This window comes from Manis javanica, chromosome 11 (genome assembly GCF_040802235.1).
Source record: "Manis javanica isolate MJ-LG chromosome 11, MJ_LKY, whole genome shotgun sequence".
Taxonomy (NCBI): Eukaryota; Metazoa; Chordata; class Mammalia; order Pholidota; family Manidae; genus Manis; species Manis javanica.
Window position 1 is genome coordinate 23055880 of NC_133166.1, and position 19860 is coordinate 23075739.

General features: G+C 36.7%; 1 protein-coding gene across 5 annotated transcripts in view; it reads right to left on the minus strand.

Moving 5' to 3' along the window:
• The window catches only part of NUP98 (nucleoporin 98 and 96 precursor), a 129022-nt gene that overhangs the window by 53113 nt on the left and 56049 nt on the right, over positions 1 to 19860 (minus strand). For all 5 annotated transcript variants that reach the window (XM_073216059.1, XM_073216057.1, XM_073216058.1 and 2 more), the window contains 4 exons: positions 12267 to 12400; positions 10116 to 10303; positions 3261 to 3377; positions 1618 to 1916 (listed from right to left, as the gene is read on the minus strand). In XM_073216059.1, coding sequence (XP_073072160.1) covers positions 1618 to 1916; positions 3261 to 3377; positions 10116 to 10303; positions 12267 to 12400 — 738 coding nt within the window. The remainder of the gene's footprint in view (positions 1 to 1617; positions 1917 to 3260; positions 3378 to 10115; positions 10304 to 12266; positions 12401 to 19860) is intronic.

The following is a 19860-nucleotide window of genomic DNA, read 5'->3' on the forward strand; positions in this document are numbered from 1 at the left end:
ACTCCAAACCCAATCCTTTCATAGCCTATAGTCTTCATAAACCTCTCATATCTTTCAAATTTATATCCCCAAGCAGAGAGCTAAAATAAAGATGAAAAATCCTACACGAAAAAGTCCCACAGATAAATGGAAACTTAAAGGTCTACATTAAGTGTACAAAATATTAACTAGGCAGATAAGACCTCAAGAAAACAGAAAATTGGTATGCTTGTTCTAATCGCTCCTTGTCTCATTATGTAGAGATCAGGCTAACTTGTTCCCCAAGAGAAAAAATTTAAAGCCAATATCAGATCAAATTCCATCCTCCAGCAATGCCAATGCCCACTTACATACTTAACTTGCTTTTCTAATGGCAATGTTAGAGGGTTGCTAGAGTGTCCTTGAGAATAGGATTTTAAATTGGGAGGTGGCAAACATGGTTAATGAGAAAACTAGAAACAATAAAAAATTTAGACCGGGTATTTGAAGAAAATACAGTATAATAAAAAATTCATGTAGATACATACACACAAATATATATACTTGAATGCTTAATGTGAAAGTATAAAGACTTTTTCTTAGAGCATCAAGTGACCAGGAGATATTGCATGAAGGCAGTAAGATGATTAGATAAAAAAATTTTTATAGACACTTCAAGAATAACTGTAGAACAATCCAAATGTTCACTAACAGAGAATGGATAAACCAAATGTGGCATATCTCTATAAAGGAATACTACTCAGCAATAAATACGAATGAACTATTGATTCATTCATGGATAAAATCTCAAAAAAGTTACAGAGTCAAAGAAAGTATATATAGTATGATTCCATTTATATGAAATTTGACAGAAACCAGACTGTGGTTAACTTCTGGGGATGAAGACACATACAACTTTCCAGAGTGAAAGAAATGTTCTATCTCTTGACTGAGGTGTTGGATATCTGAGAATATGTCTCAATTCACTGAAATGAACACTTAAGATCTGTATAATTCACATGTGAATTGTACCTCAGAAAATAAAAGTAATGTAATGACTTTGATCAAAACCCAAATGAGATGTTGTATGAACACAGAAAAAAGGCAAGCTTTAAATATCTGATCAAGGCACTCTAATCTTGTAGTCTCTACTGTTTCATGGATTATTGTGGAAAAAACTAATCAGTTCACTGTTGGGAGAAAAAAAAGTACAGAAGTAAGGTGATAAATAACTATAGCAATGGCTACTATTTGAATGCTTATACATGTCAAAAATTATGGTCTATATTCTTAATCTAATTCAAATCTCAAAAAACCTAAAAATAATTACCACTATCATTTTAGTTAAAAAGCTAGTAAGTGATCTGTGTGAGTTTGTAAAGCTAGCAAAGATATGAGGATAGTTTCTCCAGCTATAAAATTTGGGATCTTTAAATTATACCAGGAATAATTAGTGACATGAATTTTACTACAAAGGTATAAAATATTAATTACAAATCAAAGCATATGTGAAAACTGTTTAAATGTTAACTACTATAAAATGTAATAGAGAACATATAAAGGTACACATTGCTGATTTCCACTATGTTTGAAAATCTGTGACAAACAAGGTCTTGAATGACTGGTAAGAGATTACTCATGTACTAATCTGAATCTGACCTGCTGGATGCTTATGGTAAGTATTATTTTCTATTTCTTCTCGGTCATCCTGCAGTGACTCCTCATGAAAAGAGGTCTCTTCACTACTTCCTTCCAGACCATTTCGCAAGGCAGCACGCATGTTTAATGCAACAATGGTATCATCCACACCGTTGCTGCTGTTGTGTTTATTTCCAGAACCCTCTAGGGTTTGAGGAATGGGTTTGGCAATAGGGTTACTATAAAAACGTGACACAAGAGAATCATCATCTCCATCCTGCTGATGGTTCTCATCAACGGGTTTGCTCAGGAAACTGAATCTGAAGAGAGAGTAAAGAAACAAATAGTGTCTTAGCAACCTGTAGTAGCAGTAACAATGATTAACAGCTAATTCTTTGAGCCTTTACTGTCTGGTACTGTTCTAGGTAATTCCATGTATGAAAAATTCATTTAATACTTAAAGCAATCATGTAAAACAGGTTACTATCATTCTATTTTATAGAAAACATACAAAAATAAAGTAACTTGCCCAAGGTCATAAAGCTCTAAATGCTAGAATTGGGATATTTAACCCAAGATATTTGGCTGTAGATTCCATGCCTTTAACTGATCTATTTTCATGAATAAATAACCTTGAGCATCCCAATTTTTTTTATTTTGGTATCATTAATATACAATTACATGAGCAACATTGTGGTTACTAGATTTCCCCCATTATCAAGTCCTCAGCTATACCCCATTATAGTCACTGTCCATCAGCATAGTAAGAGAGCATCCCAATTTTTAATTAGAGAAAAAAAGGTGTTCTTTATGTAGTGTCAAATAAGTAATGGTGAATTTCAAAATAAACTGAAAAAATTTTATATTTTCAATATGATAGTCAGCAAGTTATTAGAAAATGCTACATGACAAACCAAAATAGAATTTTATCCAAAGGGAAAAAAGGGAGTGCAAAGACAGATGGAATTTTTTCACTGAAGCATTACTTTGAATATAGGAATACCAAAATAATCAATACGTCCTCTAATAGAGAACTAACTGAATGATCTACATCTACAATGGTGGCTATCGAGTACTTAAAAAAGTGAGGGCAGGTATATTCATTCATATTGATACAGAAAGGCATTTACAATAAATACAAGTAGGTTACAAAATATTGTATCACTCATGCATAATTTCTAAATATAAGGATATATTTATAAATAAACAAATTTCTAAACTGTAAGAATGTATATCAAACCTTTAAGCATTAGTATATACTACTTCTTCCTTCATATACTTCTATACTGATTTTGGTTTTGGTTTGATTACAGTGACTATATATCACTTAAATAATTATCACAAACAAAATAGCCCTTATTTTAATGGAACTGACAAGTATCAAATGCATGCTAATCCTGCCCAAAACGGCATACATGGATACAAAAACAGTTTTGCAGAATCGAACTAGAAGAACTCTCTAATCATTTTAAGATCTAAAGTACTCAAGAAGCAAAAACATGATTTAATTTCTAGGTCTTCATATGCTATAATACTTCTATGAAACATTCACAAGACTTCCTAAGTTTTCACAGAATGAATAAATGTTCAGCTCAGAATCTCTTCAAAATGAGAACAGGGCTCTCTGCCCAAAACAACTGAGAACTGAAGATAATTCAGTTTACCTCTCTCCATTTTCTGGATAATCAGATGGTGAAGCTAGATCTTCCGAATCACGATTAACAGGAGAGAAGAGATTGCTATTGCTAAGGTTTTTCAAAACCAATTTCTTAATGCTCTTCCTATAAACAAAGACCAAAAAAGAGGGAGGGGAAAAACAACTTAGGCATACACAATTAAATCATAGACATTATTTTAAAAACTGCAGTTGAAAAGGGTACTCTTGTTCAACTTATATATAAAAATGAACAAATAATTTCAATTCACAAACTCTGCCTATAAATACATAACCAGAACATAAGGTCTCAAGTATACTGCACTCTGTTGTTTGGAAAAATAGGCTAAGCATATTCAAAACAAATTGGGAAATCCTCTTGAAAATATTGATCCTTCTCTGAATCTCATGATTCAGATGAGTTCACTCATCACACTATGTCTTGTATTTCAATTATTTCTCTACATGTCTTCTCTTTAAATGTTTCTTTTTTTTCCCCACATGTTCTTTCTTTTTCCACAGTCAGGATTTATGACTGTCTCCTCACAGAACTCGGTATGCTGCACTGGAGAAAGTTGGTGAACAGATATTTGTTGACTAAATAAGAAAAAAAAAAGTTTTTAAGATGACAGGAATAGTAAAAAAAACCCTGATATCCAAAGATGCAAATGATCACAAATACCTAAAAAGTTCAGGTTTGTGCACTGTAGGTTTACTTAAGGCAAGAGACTCTATAGCATACAAGCTTCAAGTAGAAGAACCATTAGGAAGAGATCTTAATCAACCACTACTTAAAAGCTTACTGGATTAACTAGTGTATTCCTTTCCCTCTTGAAAAAAGCAAACAGTTGTAAGTAGTAGAGTGATCTTGTACATTTGTTTATTTCTAGCCTCAACCACTGAGTTAGATGGTAACAAACATCAGAATATTTGTTCCATACCTGTGTATGCTAGTTATACTCCTTATGGTAACAACGTTATTAAAAGTAATGTTTTAAGTCAATGCAATGAATACTTGACACTAAAGAAATGTTATTTCCATGAAAACTAAAATTTGCCCTCCTATTAATGGCAGACTAGGTAATGCAAACTAACCCTCCTAGGGAGGGTAACTAAAAAAGCTAGAGCTCTTTGAAGCATCAAGAGCCAAGATGGTAATAAAATGACTGAACCAGCAACCTGGGGGACAAGTGGCACAGGGAGGTGTGCAGTATTTAGGGTTGCTTTTCTACTGGAGACTTTTCTGGTTCCAAGGGGAAGGCAAAGAGGCTGATGGTACACTTCACAGTCTTGTGGGATTAGGGAGACAGAGATTAGACTCAGGACACCAAGAGGATGGCTACACTAGTGATTGCCATTCATTTTGCATAGGGACCCAGAAAGTCTTATATCTAGAGTTCACAGTACAAGTAAAAACACACTGTTTTGACTTATCTCAATAAACATCTGTCATAAAGCCAACAAATCTCTGAAGGTCAGTATCATCACCCTTCAATTACTGTCAGTTTTGAAAATATAAGTGATGGAAATTTTAAAAAGCCAGACACAAAGGAGACAAGGTATTTCTTCAAAGATAAATGGCCAAAAAGCACATGGTAAGATGACCAACATCATTAGTCATAAAAGAAATCCAAATTACAAGCAAAAGATACCACTTCACATCCACTAGGATGGCTATTAAAAAACAAAACAGTAAATAACAAGTGCTGACAAAGATATGGAGAAAACATACACTTTTTGCTGGTGGGAATGTAAAATGGTGCAGCTACTGTAGAAAACAGTTTGGCAGTTACTTAAAAGGAAAAATATAGAATTAACATATGACCAAACAATTTCAGTCCTAGGAATATATTACCCAAAAGAACTGAAAATGGGGACTCAAACAGATACTTGTATATCAGCATTCATAGCAGCCCTATTCACATAGCTAAAAAGGTGGCAACAATCCAAATGTCCATCAACAGATGAATGGATAAAAAAAATGTGGTATAGCCAGACAATGGAATATTCAGCCTTAAAAAGGAATGAAGTTCTGATATATGATACAACATAGTGAACCTTAAAGACATCATGACAAGTAAAATAATCCAGACACAAAAGAATATTGTTTGATTCCCCTTAAATGAGGAAATTTATACTGACACAAAGTAATACAGAGGTTAAAAGAGACTGAGGGAAGGAAGAAATAAGTAATTACTGTATTATACAGTTACTGTTTGGAATGATGAAAAAATTATAGAAGTAGTGATGATGGTCACACAATATTATAAATGTACTTAATGCCACTGAATTGTATACTTACCATAAAATTTATCATTTCAACCATTTTTATGTTTTTTTTACATGAAAAGTTAGTATGTAGTAAAAAAAACAGGTAAAATACAAGTGATTTGAGGCACACATTTTAGAGGCTTTTAAATATTAAAAATTGATAAATTAAGGATAAATGGATAAATTTACAGATGTGTTCATAATTTTTGTGATAGTGAAAGTTAAGAAAATTAAATAGCTGAAATATCCAACCCCCTCCGCCCCCAAAAAATCAGTATGAATACAAAGACCTAAAAATTAGCAGGCTCCATCTTTAAGATCACCATACCCAACAACTACAAAATGTACATTCTTTTCAAATAAAAACTAAACCGTATGTTTTTTAAAATTAATTGTATGTTGGACTATGAAAGCAAGCTGCAAATTTCAAAGAATTGAAATCACTGGGAGTACTTTTACACATAGCTAGAAACCATTAACAACAAGGTAACAAAAATCTCCAATTTATACTTGTAAATAACCCAAGGAAATCAGAAAGCATTTGACTATCACATAGTTATTATCTGAATGATGAGTATTCCATATCAAAAGTTAGACTGTAAACGGAGCTGAACAAATGCATGTATTTGGAAAGAAGGAAAGCTAAACATCAAAGAGCTAAGCATCTATTTAGAAAAAAGACAGAAAATTAAATACCAAAAATAAAGGCAGGGAGAGGAATTAAAGATAAAATATTAGTGAAAATATAATAAAATTTAAAATAAAATAGGGAACAATCACAGAATAGAGACCATCAATAATGCCAGAGGTCTTCCTTGAAAATAACCAATAAAATTGGTAGATCCTTGACCAGAATAACTGAGAAGACACACAACCTGGAAACCCCCTGGACTGTACCTATGCAACCCCAGCTGCCCCACTAGCGTGACCCCAGCTGGCATCTACCCAGGAGACCTCTGAACCATGCCTTCTGACATGGCTGTCCTGCCAGCACAACCCTGGCTGGCAAGAATAGAGGAGACCCCTGGCCCATGTTCTGGCAGCACCTGCACCAGGATACCCTGGTTCATGCCCACCCAGCCTCCAGTAAGCCAGCCAAAACCATTCTTACACAAAGCCAGGCCTTCAAGATTGGGAGAGGTAGCCCTTTCACCTAACCTACAGAGAAAAAAAACAAGACAGAGAAAATCAAATAAAATGAAGACACACGAATATGCCTGACACAAGGAAGACAAGGCACAAAAAAAACCTATGCCACAAATGAAAACAAGGATAACTACAGAATCTACCGAAATGAAAAAGAGTAAGAATACTTTTTAACAACTTCATGCCCAATAAATCTGGAATTTTGACTACTTCAAATGAACAAATATTATAAAAATATAACTTGCCACCAATGACTCAAAAAATAAAAAAGGTGAAGAGTTCATAAGTTTTAAATAAATTAAATCAATAATTTAAAAACAACCTTTACTGCAACTACTACTTCCAGGCCCTTATATCTTCACCAGTACCCAACATTTAATGAAACAAAAAAAAAAGGCCTATCTTACACAAACTCTAGCAGAAAATAATCTGTTTATGAGTTCAGCATAAACCTTATACCAAAACCAAAGAAACATTCAGGCCAATCTAAGTCATGAACACAGATGGCAAAATATCCTGCACAAAATTTACATTAAATCTTACAATCAAGGAAGCTACCAAACACTATCAAGGCCTGTGGAAAGGACTCAGGAGCCAACCTGAAAGGACTCCTGCTGGCCGAGGATGGGACTTGATCATCATAGAAAACAGTAACTGCAATGGTCTGAGTGAGGAGAGAAGAAAGATTGTTTCACATGAAGAACATAATAACCAGAGGACAAGAAACTAAACATTAAACTAACAGCGTCAGGCAAAGTGAAGAGGACTGGGATTAGAAATATGAAGTGAGGTAAGTACAAAGGACAAATACGAGAAGCCAAAGAACAGAAAAGTGTAGCAAAACTAATTTGGGAAAGCAGAACTATGTGATTTCAAAGACTAGATTTGTTTCAACAGTAAAATACTTCACAAGCAAAACGAATGATTCATATGTATTTTGCCATATTTATGTCATTGTGTTCAACTGGCTTATAGGAATATAGGTATGATGTACGAATGAATCTGACCTTTATATATTTAACTTGTATTCCACAACCTTGCTACATTTACTCCTTAGTTCACAACTGACATACACTAAAATGCACATACTAAGCTGTACGACTTGATAAGTTTTGACATTTGTATACAACAGTGAAACATCATCACAACCAAGAAAAATAGCCAGACATAACATACAGAAGTTTCCTCATATTCCTTATAACTGCTCCATTGTACCCTCCTAGACATCTCCCTTACTAGCAGGCAGTAACTTGCATTTTCTAGTATTTTACATAGTGAAAAAAGCCATTAATTTAGTAATTACATGATAGAATACAATTCAGTTAGGTCATGTGTGAAACAAACACTGAAATGATTACTGGAAAATAAAATCATATCCATTTGAAATAACTGTTTGTATATTTACAAGCAGAAACATAAAAATATGCCCTCTTCCTGACAGTTCTCCCTATCCCTATTCAGTTTAAATGATATCCTTAGAGGAGCTTTCCTTCATCATTCTGTTAGTCTCATTTACAGTGGCAATCTCTACTTCTGTCACTTGTCTCACTTTTGATTACTCTGCGAGACATTTCTCTTCCCCCACTGACTGTGAACTCAATGGCAGTGGAATGTGTCTTGTTCACAGCTGCATTGCCAGTGCCCATTACACCTGGCACTTAGTAGTTTCTTGATATATGTTTGTTGAATGAAGGAATGAAAAAGAGGTATTAAAGAAAATTACCAAATTTTGTCATTCAGAATAAAAAAATGTACCGGCTTACTCTACAGTAAATTCCCTCTGACTAGTAAGAAAAGGAAAAAGGAAAAAGACATGGCATTGGTAAGGTTCACTAAATTTGTCTTCAGAGCAAACAGCACTGTTCTAGCGCTGGCCATAAGTTCCTCATGAGCCCTTTACTATCTGTGCTACTGCAGATAGTAAACTATTTACAGAGCCATAAAGTGGTAAGGATTCTGGGCAATCTTTGAAGGTAGAACAAAGATTTGCTGACAGCTTGGATGTGAGATGTACAAAAAAGTCAGGGATGATTCTAAAATTTTTGACCTGAGCAACTAGAATGATAGAAATGCAGTTACCTGAGAGAGGGAAGGCTTTGGATGGAACAGTTTTGAGGTAGAAGATCAGGAGTTCAGTTTTTGACATTTTAATTTTGAATTAAATATCTCTTAGACCTCCAAGTGGAAATGCTGAGTAGGGCTGGGAATCACCAGACTACAGGTGATATTGAAAGCCATGAAATAAATTAAATCACTGTGGGAGTAAAGAAAATGTTATCAAGAACTGAGCCCAGGGCTCAGTCCAATTTTAAAAGAATGGGAAGAAGAGGAACCAGCAAAAGAGACAGAAGGAGTGACCCGTAAGATAGGAAGAAAACTAGATAAGTGTGGGGTTCCTGGAAGCAAAATGTACACCGTCTCCCCTTCATCCTTTTTATTTGTATATTATACTTGCAAATCCTAAGGAGACCTGGTGAAATTGCCCTCAAAGTTGCTTAGTGATCTGATGGCTGGATTGGTGAATCTAAGCCCTTTTTATCCACTGTGTCAAACATCTCGCTAAATGCTAGCAACATACACATGAAGACAGTCCCTGCCTTCAAAATAATCCAATGATGTTCTAAGAAATGTATAAAATTAGACTTTCTATCTTTCACAATGCAGCAAAACACCATATTTTTAAGGAAAGGTGTGGTAATTTTTAAACAACATTCATAGACAAAGAACTATAAGTGATACATCTCAACTTTTTGTCCAACACTAAATAAAAGGACACCGCACTTTTCTTTCTGATTAGGAAAGTACTTGCTGTTGAAAGCCTATGTATGTGTGTGTGTGTGTCTACCTACCTAGAAAAATAAACAACCCAGAAATGAAATGCTCTCAAATTACATCTCTAGATGTTAACTACTGTTAACAGTTTGGTACGTACTTTTCTTCAGCATTTTTTCTCTGATGCATATTTATCAACACTGTAAGGCATATTTGCTCTAATGCATAATTTAAGTGTAATCTTCAATGTTTATTAACTCTTCTATATTGTTGTACATTTTTCTGTGTAATTATTTCATTATTGGTTCAGTATCTGCCCAGGAATTTAAAAATGTGTGTATTCTTCTTGATCAATTTGGCCAATGTGAATTGTACAAAAAGAGTTTCTCCTGCTTAAAATAAAATTATGTGAACACTAACTTCTAAAAAACAGAAAAATGTGCATATGTGAAACTAGAAGCATGTTGATCAAAATATTTATGTTAACTATGATTATCCCTGGGAATGATCAGGTCATTTTTATTATTCTCTGATCTATAGTTTTCAAATTAAAAAACAAAACAAAATATAAACTGCTAACATTTGCAGTGCATTTAAATGAATAATTATATACTATTTTATACTTGGCTTATATTAACATTTTACATTTAATTTATGCTAACCAAAATAAACTCACTTGGGCATGAATGCTCCATTAGCTAAGGATGGTTCATCATCATCCAGACCATCAAAGAGATGTGACTTGGCAGTGCCTGTTGTTTGTAAAGCCTTTGGTCGGACTCTGGTGGCAGGGCGGGGTGTCAGTTTATAATGAGTAGGTGTGGTGAGAGCCTTCTGGGCTGCTGGATTTGTTGGTTTCAATCTCTGAAAAACAAAAGCATCAAGGAAAGTTCTAGTTTAATTCAAATGTATGGCCTTAAAAATCAGAAGACCAGAGGTCAAACCTCATCTCTGCTACTCACCCACTGGATACCTCTTTAAGTCTTAGCTCCCAAAAAACAAGGATGTGAACACTCAGCTTTGCTTGTGTGTGAATGCTAATGAACTGTCTACTGTTTCTCTATAACCAATTTTTACTCATCTCTCCAGCCCCCATTTTTAATGGTCTGACTTGTTATAAAAAATAATTGAGATACTGCATTTGAATTGCTTAGTGAGTAGAGGAAAGATATAAGTAAACTAAAATTTAAGGTTGATTTGACAGCACTTTTACTGTTTCTATAGCACCTTTCGGATACATTTGTTTTCCTAAACAATAGGTATACAAGGGATTATATGATATGACCATTGGAAACAAAGTCTATCATATAAAACCTGTCACAATTTATTCTTCTCTTTACAATGTAGACTGTTTACACTTAAGTGACAATGAACCTTCTCAGATCTTTTTTTGCAGCTCTTTTGCATGTGCCTTTGCTTGGAATGTCTTGAACTGTATCTACCAACTTCTATATACATACTCAAAAAAGTTAAATGTTACCTTTCTGCAAAGCCTTATATCAAACTCACCCAAGAATCTGTGTTCTTTCATTTTTAAATATTTATTAAGATAAAATTCACCATCTTGATGCATACAATTCAGTGTTTTAATTATTTATAAGGTTGTGCAACTATCATCACTATCTAATTCTAGAACATTTCTCCCAGTACAAAAAATAAATCAAGTACTTCCTCCAGTTCCACCCCTTATCCCTTGGCAAACATGAATCTACTTTCTGTCTATGGATTTGCCTATTCTAGGCATTTTATATAAATGGAATCATGTCACCTTTTGTCTTTTTTCACTTAGCATGTTTTCAAGGTTCATCCATGTTGTCCTGTATGTCAGTACTTCATTCCTTTTTATAGCTGAATGATATCCCATTGTATAGATATACAGTATTTGCTTATCTACTTATCATTTGTTGGGCTGTTCTATTTTATTACTACCTATATTATATTGAGCTTGAGTAAATTTAAACACAGGGCTGATCATCTTCACTAAATAGCAAGCTCTTACGTGAGTAATCTCTTTTGTTTTCATTTTGAATCCTCAGTGCTGAACACAGTAACAAACACATTTAGGCACCTAAAATTACATTGTATGTATAACATAATTTTTGACTTATATTTACCTGGCACTTTAGAAGCACTTTAAACTTGTATTTTGCTTCTCATTATATCGAGTTACAAGATTTAAGAACCAGCTGAGGGCTGAGATGATATAATGACTGAATAATAATTTCTGTATACTGAGCAACTCACTATAAGCCAGGTATGCATAGTCTCATGTAACTCTCAACAATGAATAGTATTAACTATTCCCATTTATAGAAGAGGAAACACATTCAGAGAGGCAAATACATGCTCAATGTCTCATAGATTGTAAGTGAGAAAACAAGATTAAACAGACACTAGTTTTAATGCCACACCAGTGAAGAAAGGATCATTTCTTTGCCACTAGAGCATAAGATATTAAGATGATGCTATGTAGAAATCAGGAGAAAAGATTCTGATTTGCCACTTATGAGCATTATGATTTTAGGAAAAGTCAGCCTATCTGAGTCTTAATTTGCTCAATTATAAAATGAGAATAATACCTGCCTTACTTTAAGGCTGTTGAAAAGTCTAGCCCTCACCTCCAGTCCAATGCTCACTTCACTGTTTGTCATATTGTCCTCTAGATACAGCAAAAATAATTTATACCTTACTTAGTGAAAACCATAAATAATGTATCTTAATAACTTCATTATACCTTACTTTGCTTAGGCTATATATGTAAGAAATTCTAAACACTTAGTGTCTCCAGCTCTGAGAATACATTTTACAAAGGCACCCTTAAATTTACCTCTTCTTTCTTCTTAGGATCTGACATGGGATTCCGGAAGAGAGGAGAGTCTCCAAAAGGTGAGTATGTTAAACTATTGATGTGCTGTTGGAGAACAGCCTGCTGGGCAGCAGAAGCACTGGGATCTGTCAAAGCTTTTTAAAAATAGGAAAGAAAAAGCAAGATATCAGGGCAAAGATCTAGTGCATTTATAGCAAGAGAACTCAAGACTCCTGGAGATGTTTGGAATCACACACTGGCACTACGGTGGGGAGCAGGGAAGTACACTGTGAAGAAAATCAATAATAAAATTAATGGGTCAAAATATGAAGACACATTTCATAACAGACAACAAACAAAACTTTAGCTAGGTGTTCACTGTCACTAATCATCAAAGAAATGAAAATTAAAACAACCCTAAATGAATATTTTACACCTACCTCATTAACTATCTATCAATGGCATAGTTGTATAAAAGGAGTTATAGTCTTTACTTCTAGAAACATTACAATTGGTTAATCTGTCTAAAAGAAACAATATGACAATACACAGAGCAAATACAGCTTTTATGTTTTTAACAACTCTAATCATGGAAATTTAATCCGAGGACTTAATTAAACTAGAAACAAAAAAAAGAAATATATGGGTTCATTGAATATTATTTGTAATAGTTAAGACTTGGAAATAACTTATGTCCAACATTAATATAACAGTGTAAAAATCCTGACATATCAACATTATGGGTAGTTCTTAAAAACACAGTGTGTTTCATTGTGGAAATAAGTATCTTTGCCTTAATTTAATAAGTAAAAATTCTAGAATAAAAAAATATTAAGTAAACTAATATATAGGAAGAGGGCAACATATGAAAAATGAAAATGGGTGTTAAAATATTCTGATACTTTTATTATTTCCATTTAAGTAAAAATTGAAAGATCACCCCAATCAGCTTTTCTTTCAAAGTATAAGGATACATCCCTCACAGATAATTTAGGAACAGACAAGAAATAATGATCTACAATTGTATAGAGTAGTAAGAAAACAGAAAAACACCCCACAACTATCTGCATTGCACCTTGCTTAAGAAGCAAATTTGTAAGATAAATATTTCCAAAATTGATTTTAAAAAATCACATCACCTTAAGTCACCTTAGAGATTAAAAATATTTTTTTTCGGAGGCGGAGCCAGGATGGCGGCATGAGTAGAGCAGTGGAAATCTCCTCCCAAAAACACATAGAGCTATGAAAATATACCAAAGAAAAATCTTCCTAAAATAGAGACCACAGGACACAGGACAACATCCAGACCACATCCACACCTGCAAGAACCCAGCACCTTGCGAAGGGGGTGAGATACAAGCCCCGGCCCGGCGGGACCCGAGCACCCCTCCCCCCGGCTCCTGGCGGGTGGAAAGAAACCAGTACGGTTTTTTTTTTGGCCAGTGCTTTTTGGAAGCCTTAAAGGGATGGGCCCCCGTTGCTAGGGAGGCAGGGTGGCGGGACCGGTGAGCAGGTGCCTGAGGAAAAAGAATATCCCGTGTTTCTCCCTGCGGGACCGGCGGGCGGGTGCCTGAGACAGGCGCCTGAGGACGGAGGAAATCGCGCGTTTTTCCCCTTTTTTTTCCTCTTTTTGGCGAGCGCTTTTTGAAAGCCTTAAAGGGACAGGGACGCCGGTGCTAGGGAGGCAGGGTGGCGGGACTGGTGAGCGGGTGCCTGGGACCGGCACCTGAGGACAAAGAATATCCCACGTTTTTCCCTGCGGGACCGGGGGGCGGGTGCCTGAGACCGGCACTTGAGGACAGAGGAAATCGCGCGTTTCCCCCCCCCTTTTTTTTTTCTCTTTTTTGCGAGTGCTTTTTGGAAGCCTAAAAGGGACAGGGACCCCGGTGCTAGGGAGGCAGGGCGGCAGGACGGGTGAGCGGGTGCCTGGGACCGGCACCTGAGGACAAAGAATATCGCGCGTTTTTCCCTGTGGGACCGGTGGGCGGGTGCCTGAGACCGGCACCTGAGGACGGAGGAAATCACGCGTTTTCCCCCTTTTTTTCTCTCTTTTTGGCGAGTGCTTTTTGGAAGCCTTCAAGGGACAGGGACCCCGGTGCTAGGGAGGCAGGGGGGCGGGACTGGTGAGCGGGTGCCTGGGACCAGTGCCTGAGGACAAAGAATATCGAGCGTTCCTTCCCTGTGGGACCAGTGGGTGGGTGCTTTTTGGAAGCCTTGAAAGTACAGGGACCCTGGTGCTAGGGAGACAGGGCAGCAGGACCAGTGAGCAGGTGCCTGGGACCGGCACCTGAGGACAAAAAAAAAAACAAAAAAAAAAATCGCCTGTTTTTTCCTTTTTTTTTTTCCTTTCTGTTCCCTCTCTCATTGTTGCTGTTGTTGTTTCGGTTTGGAGAGTGCTTTTTGGAAGTCTTAAAGGGGCAGGACAGGTCACTTAGACCAGAGGCAGGGAATCTGGAGATCTCTGGGCACTCTAACCCCCTGGGCAGCAGGGAGCACAGAGGCCCCTTACGGAGATAAATAGCCTCCCGGCCACTCCCCCCCCAACGGGGCTCCACCATTTTGGAGGAACAGCCCCAGCCAGGCCAAGCTCACAGCAACAGCGGAGATAAACCCCAAAGAAACTGGGCAGGAAGCAGAAGCCCTGTCTGCGCACAGCTGCCCAGCACAAGCCACTAGAGGTCGCTCTTCTCCCAGGAAAAGGCCACAAACCAACAAGAAGGGAAGCTCTTCCAGCGGTCACTTGTACCAGCTCTGCAAACTATCTCTATCACCATGAAAAGGCAAAACTACAGGCAGACAAAGATCACAGAGACAACACCTGAGAGGGAGACAGACCTAACTAGTCCTCCTGAAAAAGAATTCAAAATAAAAATCATGAACATGCTGACAGAGATGCAGAGAAAAATGCAAGAGCAATGGGATGAGATGCAGAGAAAAATGCAAGAGCAGTGGGATGAGATGCAGAGAAAAATGCAAGAACAGTGGGATGAAGTCCGGAAGGAGATCACAGATGTCAGGAAGGAGATCACAGAAGTGAAACAATCCCTGGAAGGATTTATAAGCAGAATGGATAAGATGCAAGAGGCCATTGAAGGAATAGAAGCCAGAGAACAGGAACATATAGAAGCTGACATAGAGAGAGATAAAAGGATCTCCAGGAATGAAACAACACTAAGAGAAATATGTGACCAATCCAAAAGAAATAATATTCGTATTATAGGGATACCAGAAGAAGAACAGAGAGGAAAAGGGATAGAAAGTCTCTTTGAAGAAATAATTGCTGAAAACTTCCCCAAACTGGGGGAGGAAATAATCGAACAGACCATGGAATTACACAGAAACCCCAACAGAAAGGATCCAAGGAGGACAACACCAAGACACATAGTAATTAAAATGGCAAGGATCAAGGACAAGGAAAGAGTTTTAAAGGCAGCTAGAGAGAAAAAGGTCACCTATAAAGGAAAACCCATCAGGCTAACATCAGACTTCTCGACAGAAACCCTACAGGCCAGAAGAGAATGGCATGATATACTTAATGCAATGAAACAGAAGGGCCTTGAACCAAGGATACTGTATCCAGCACGACTATCATTTAAATATGATGGCGGGATTAAACAATTCCCAGACAAGCAAAAGCTGAGGGATTTTGCTTCCCACAAACCACCTCTACAGGGCATCCTACAGGGACTGCTCTAGATGGGAGCACCCCTAAAAAGAGCACAGAACAAAACACACAACATATAAAGAATGGAGGAGGAGGAATAAGAAGGGAGAGAAGAAAAGAATCTCCAGACAGTGTATATAACAGCTCAATAAGTGAGCTAAGTTAGGCAGTAAGATACTAAAGAAGCTAACCTTGAACCTTTGGTAACCACGAATCTAAAGCCTGCAATGGCAATAAGTACATATCTCTCAATAGTCACCCTAAATGGAAATGGACTTAATGCACCAATCAAAAGACACAGAGTAATAGAATGGATAAAAAAGCAAGACCCATCTATATGCTGCTTACAAGAAACTCACCTTAAACCCAAAGATAAGCATAGGCTAAAAGTCAAGGGATGGAAAAACGTATTTCAGGCAAACAACAGTGAGAAGAAAGCAGGGGTTGCAGTACTAATATCAGACAAAATAGACTTCAAAACAAAGAAAGTAACAAGAGATAAAGAAGGATACTACATAATGATAAAGGGGGTTCAGTCCAACAAGAGGATATAACCATTCTAAATATATATGCACCCAATACAGGAGCACCAGCATATGTGAAGCAAATACTAACAGAACTAAAGAGGGAAATAGACTGCAATGCATTCACTGTAGGAGACTTCAACACACCACTCACCCCAAAGGATAGATCCACCGGGCAGAAAATAAGTAAAGACACACAGGCACTGAACAACACACTAGAACAGATGGATCTAATAGACATCTATAGAACTCTACACCCAAAAGCAACAGGATATACATTCTTCTCAAATGCACATGGAACATTGTCCAGAATAGACCACATACTAGCTCACAAAAAGAGCCTCAGTAAATTCCAAAATATTGAAATTCTACCAACCAATTTTTCAGACCACAAAGGTATGAAAGTAGAAATAAATTCTACAAAGAAAACAAAAAGGCTCACAAACACATGGAGGCTTAACAACATGCTACTAAATAATCAATGGATCAATGAACAAATCAAAATAGAGATCAAGGAATATATAGAAACAAATGACAACAACACTAAGCCCCAACTTCTGTGGGATGCAGCGAAAGCAGTCTTAAGAGGAAAGTATATAGCAATCCAGGCACACTTGAAGAAGGAAGAACAATCCCAAATGAATAGTCTAACATCACAATTAATAAAACTGGAAAAAGAAGAACAAATGAGGCCTAAAGTCAGCAGAAGGAGGGACATAATAAAGATCAGAGAAGAAATAAACAAAATTGAGAAGAATAAAACAATAGCAAAAATCAGCGAAACCAAGAGCTGGTTCTTTGAGAAAATAAACAAAATAGATAAGCCTCTAGACCAACTTATTAAGAGAAAAAGAGAGTCAACACAAATCAACATAATCAGAAATGAGAATGGAAAAATCACGACAGACTCCACAGAAATACAAAGAATTATTAAAGACTACTATGAAAACCTATATGCCAACAAGCTGGAAAACCTAGAAGAAATGGACAACTTCCTAGAAAAATACAACCTCCCAAGACTGACCAAGGAAGAAACACAAAAGTTAAACAAACCAATTACAAGCAAAGAAATTGAAACAGTAATCAAAAAACTACCCAAGAACAAAACCCCGGGGCCGGACGGATTTACCTTGGAACTTTATCAGACACACAGAGAAGACATAATACCCATTCTCCTTAAAGTGTCACACAAAATAGAAGAAGAGGGAATACTCCCAAACTCATTCTATGAGGCCAACATCACCCTAATACCAAAACCAGGCAAAGACCCCACCAAAAAAGAAAATTACAGACCAATATCCCTGATGAATGTAGATGCAAAAATACTCAATAAAATATTAGCAAACAGAATTCAACAGTATATCAAAAGGATCATACACCATGACCAAGTGGGGTTCATCCCAGGGATGCAAGGATGGTACAACATTCGAAAATCCATCAACATCATCCACCACATCAACAAAAAGAAAGACAAAAACCACATGACCATCTCCATAGATGCTGAAAAAGCATTTGACAAAATTCAACATCCATTCATGATAAAAACTCAGCAAAATGGGAATAGAGGGCAAGTACCTCAACATAATAAAGGCCATATATGATAAACCCACAGCCAGCATTATACTGAACAGCGAGAAGCTGAAAGCATTTCCTCTGAGATCGGGAACCAGACAGGGATGCCCACTCTCCCCACTGTTATTTAACAGAGTACTGGAGGTCCTAGCCATGGCAATGAGACAAAACAAAGAAATACAAGGAATCCAGATTGGTAAAGAAGAAGTTAAACTGTCACTATTTGCAGATGATATGATACTGTACATAAAAAACCCTAAAGACTCCACTCCAAAACTACTAGAACTGATATCAGAATACAGCAAAGTTGCAGGATACAAAATTAACACACAGAAATCTGTAGCTTTCCTATACACTAACAATGAACCAATAGAAAGAGAAATCAGGAAAACAATTCCATTCACCATTGCATCAAAAAGAATAAAACACCTAGGAATAAACCTAACCCAAGAAGTGAAAGACTTATACTCTGAAAACTACAAGTCACTCTTAAGAGAAATTAAAGGGGACACTAATAAATGGAAACTCATCCCATGCTCATGGCTAGGAAGAATTAATATCTTCAAAATGGCCATCTTGCCCAAAGCAATATACAGATTTGATGCAATCCCTCTCAAATTACCAGCAACATTCTTCAATGAATTGGAACAAATAATTCAAAAATTCATATGGAAACACCAAAGACCCCGAATAGCCAAAGCAATCCTGAAAAAGAAGAATAAAGTAGGGGGGATCTCACTCCCCAACTTCAAGCTCTACTGCAAAGCCATAGTAATCAAGACAATTTGGTATTGGCACAAGAACAGAGCCACATACCAGTGGAACAGATTAGAGACCCCAGAAATTAACCCAAACATATATGGTCAATTAATATTTGATAAAGGAGCCATGGACATACAATGGGGAAATGACAGTCTCTTCAACAGATGGTGCTGGCAAAACTGGACAGCTACGTGTAGGAGAATGAAACTGGACCATTGTCTAACCCCATACACAAAGGTAAACTCAAAATGGATCAAAGACCTGAATGTAAGTCATGAAACCATTAAACTCGTGGAAAAAAAACATAGGCAAAAACCTCTTAGACATAAACATGAGTGACCTCTTCTTGAATATATCTCCCCGGGCAAGGAAAACAACAGCAAAAATGAGCAAGTGGGACTACATTAAGCTGAAAAGCTTCTGTACAGCGAAAGACACCATCAATAGAACAAAAAGGAACCCTACAGTATGGGAGAATATATTTGAAAATGACAGATCCGATAAAGGCTTGACATCCAGAATATATAAAGAGCTCACACGCCTCAACAAACAAAAAACAAATAACCCAGTTAAAAAATGGGCAGAGGAAGTGAACAGACAGTTCTCCAAAAAAGAAATACAGATGGCCAACAGACACATGAAAAGATGCTCCACTTCGCTAATTATCAGAGAAATGCAAATTAAAACTACAATGAGGTATCACCTCACACCAGTAAGAATGGCTGCCATCCAAAAGACAAACAACAACAAATGTTGGCGAGGCTGTGGAGAAAGGGGAACCCTCCTACACTGCTGGTGGGAATGTAAATTAGTTCAACCATTGTGGAAAGCAGTATGGAGGTGCATCAAAATGCTCAAAACAGACCTACCATTTGACCCAGGAATTCCACTCCTAGGAATTTACCCTAAGAACGCAGCAATCAAGTTTGAGAAAGACAGATGCACTCCTATGTTTATCACAGCACTATTTACAATAGCCAAGAATTGGAAGCAACCTAAATGTCCATCGGTAGATGAATGGATAAAGAAGATGTGGTACATATACACAATGGAATACTACTCAGCCATAAGAAGTGGAAAAATCCAACCATTT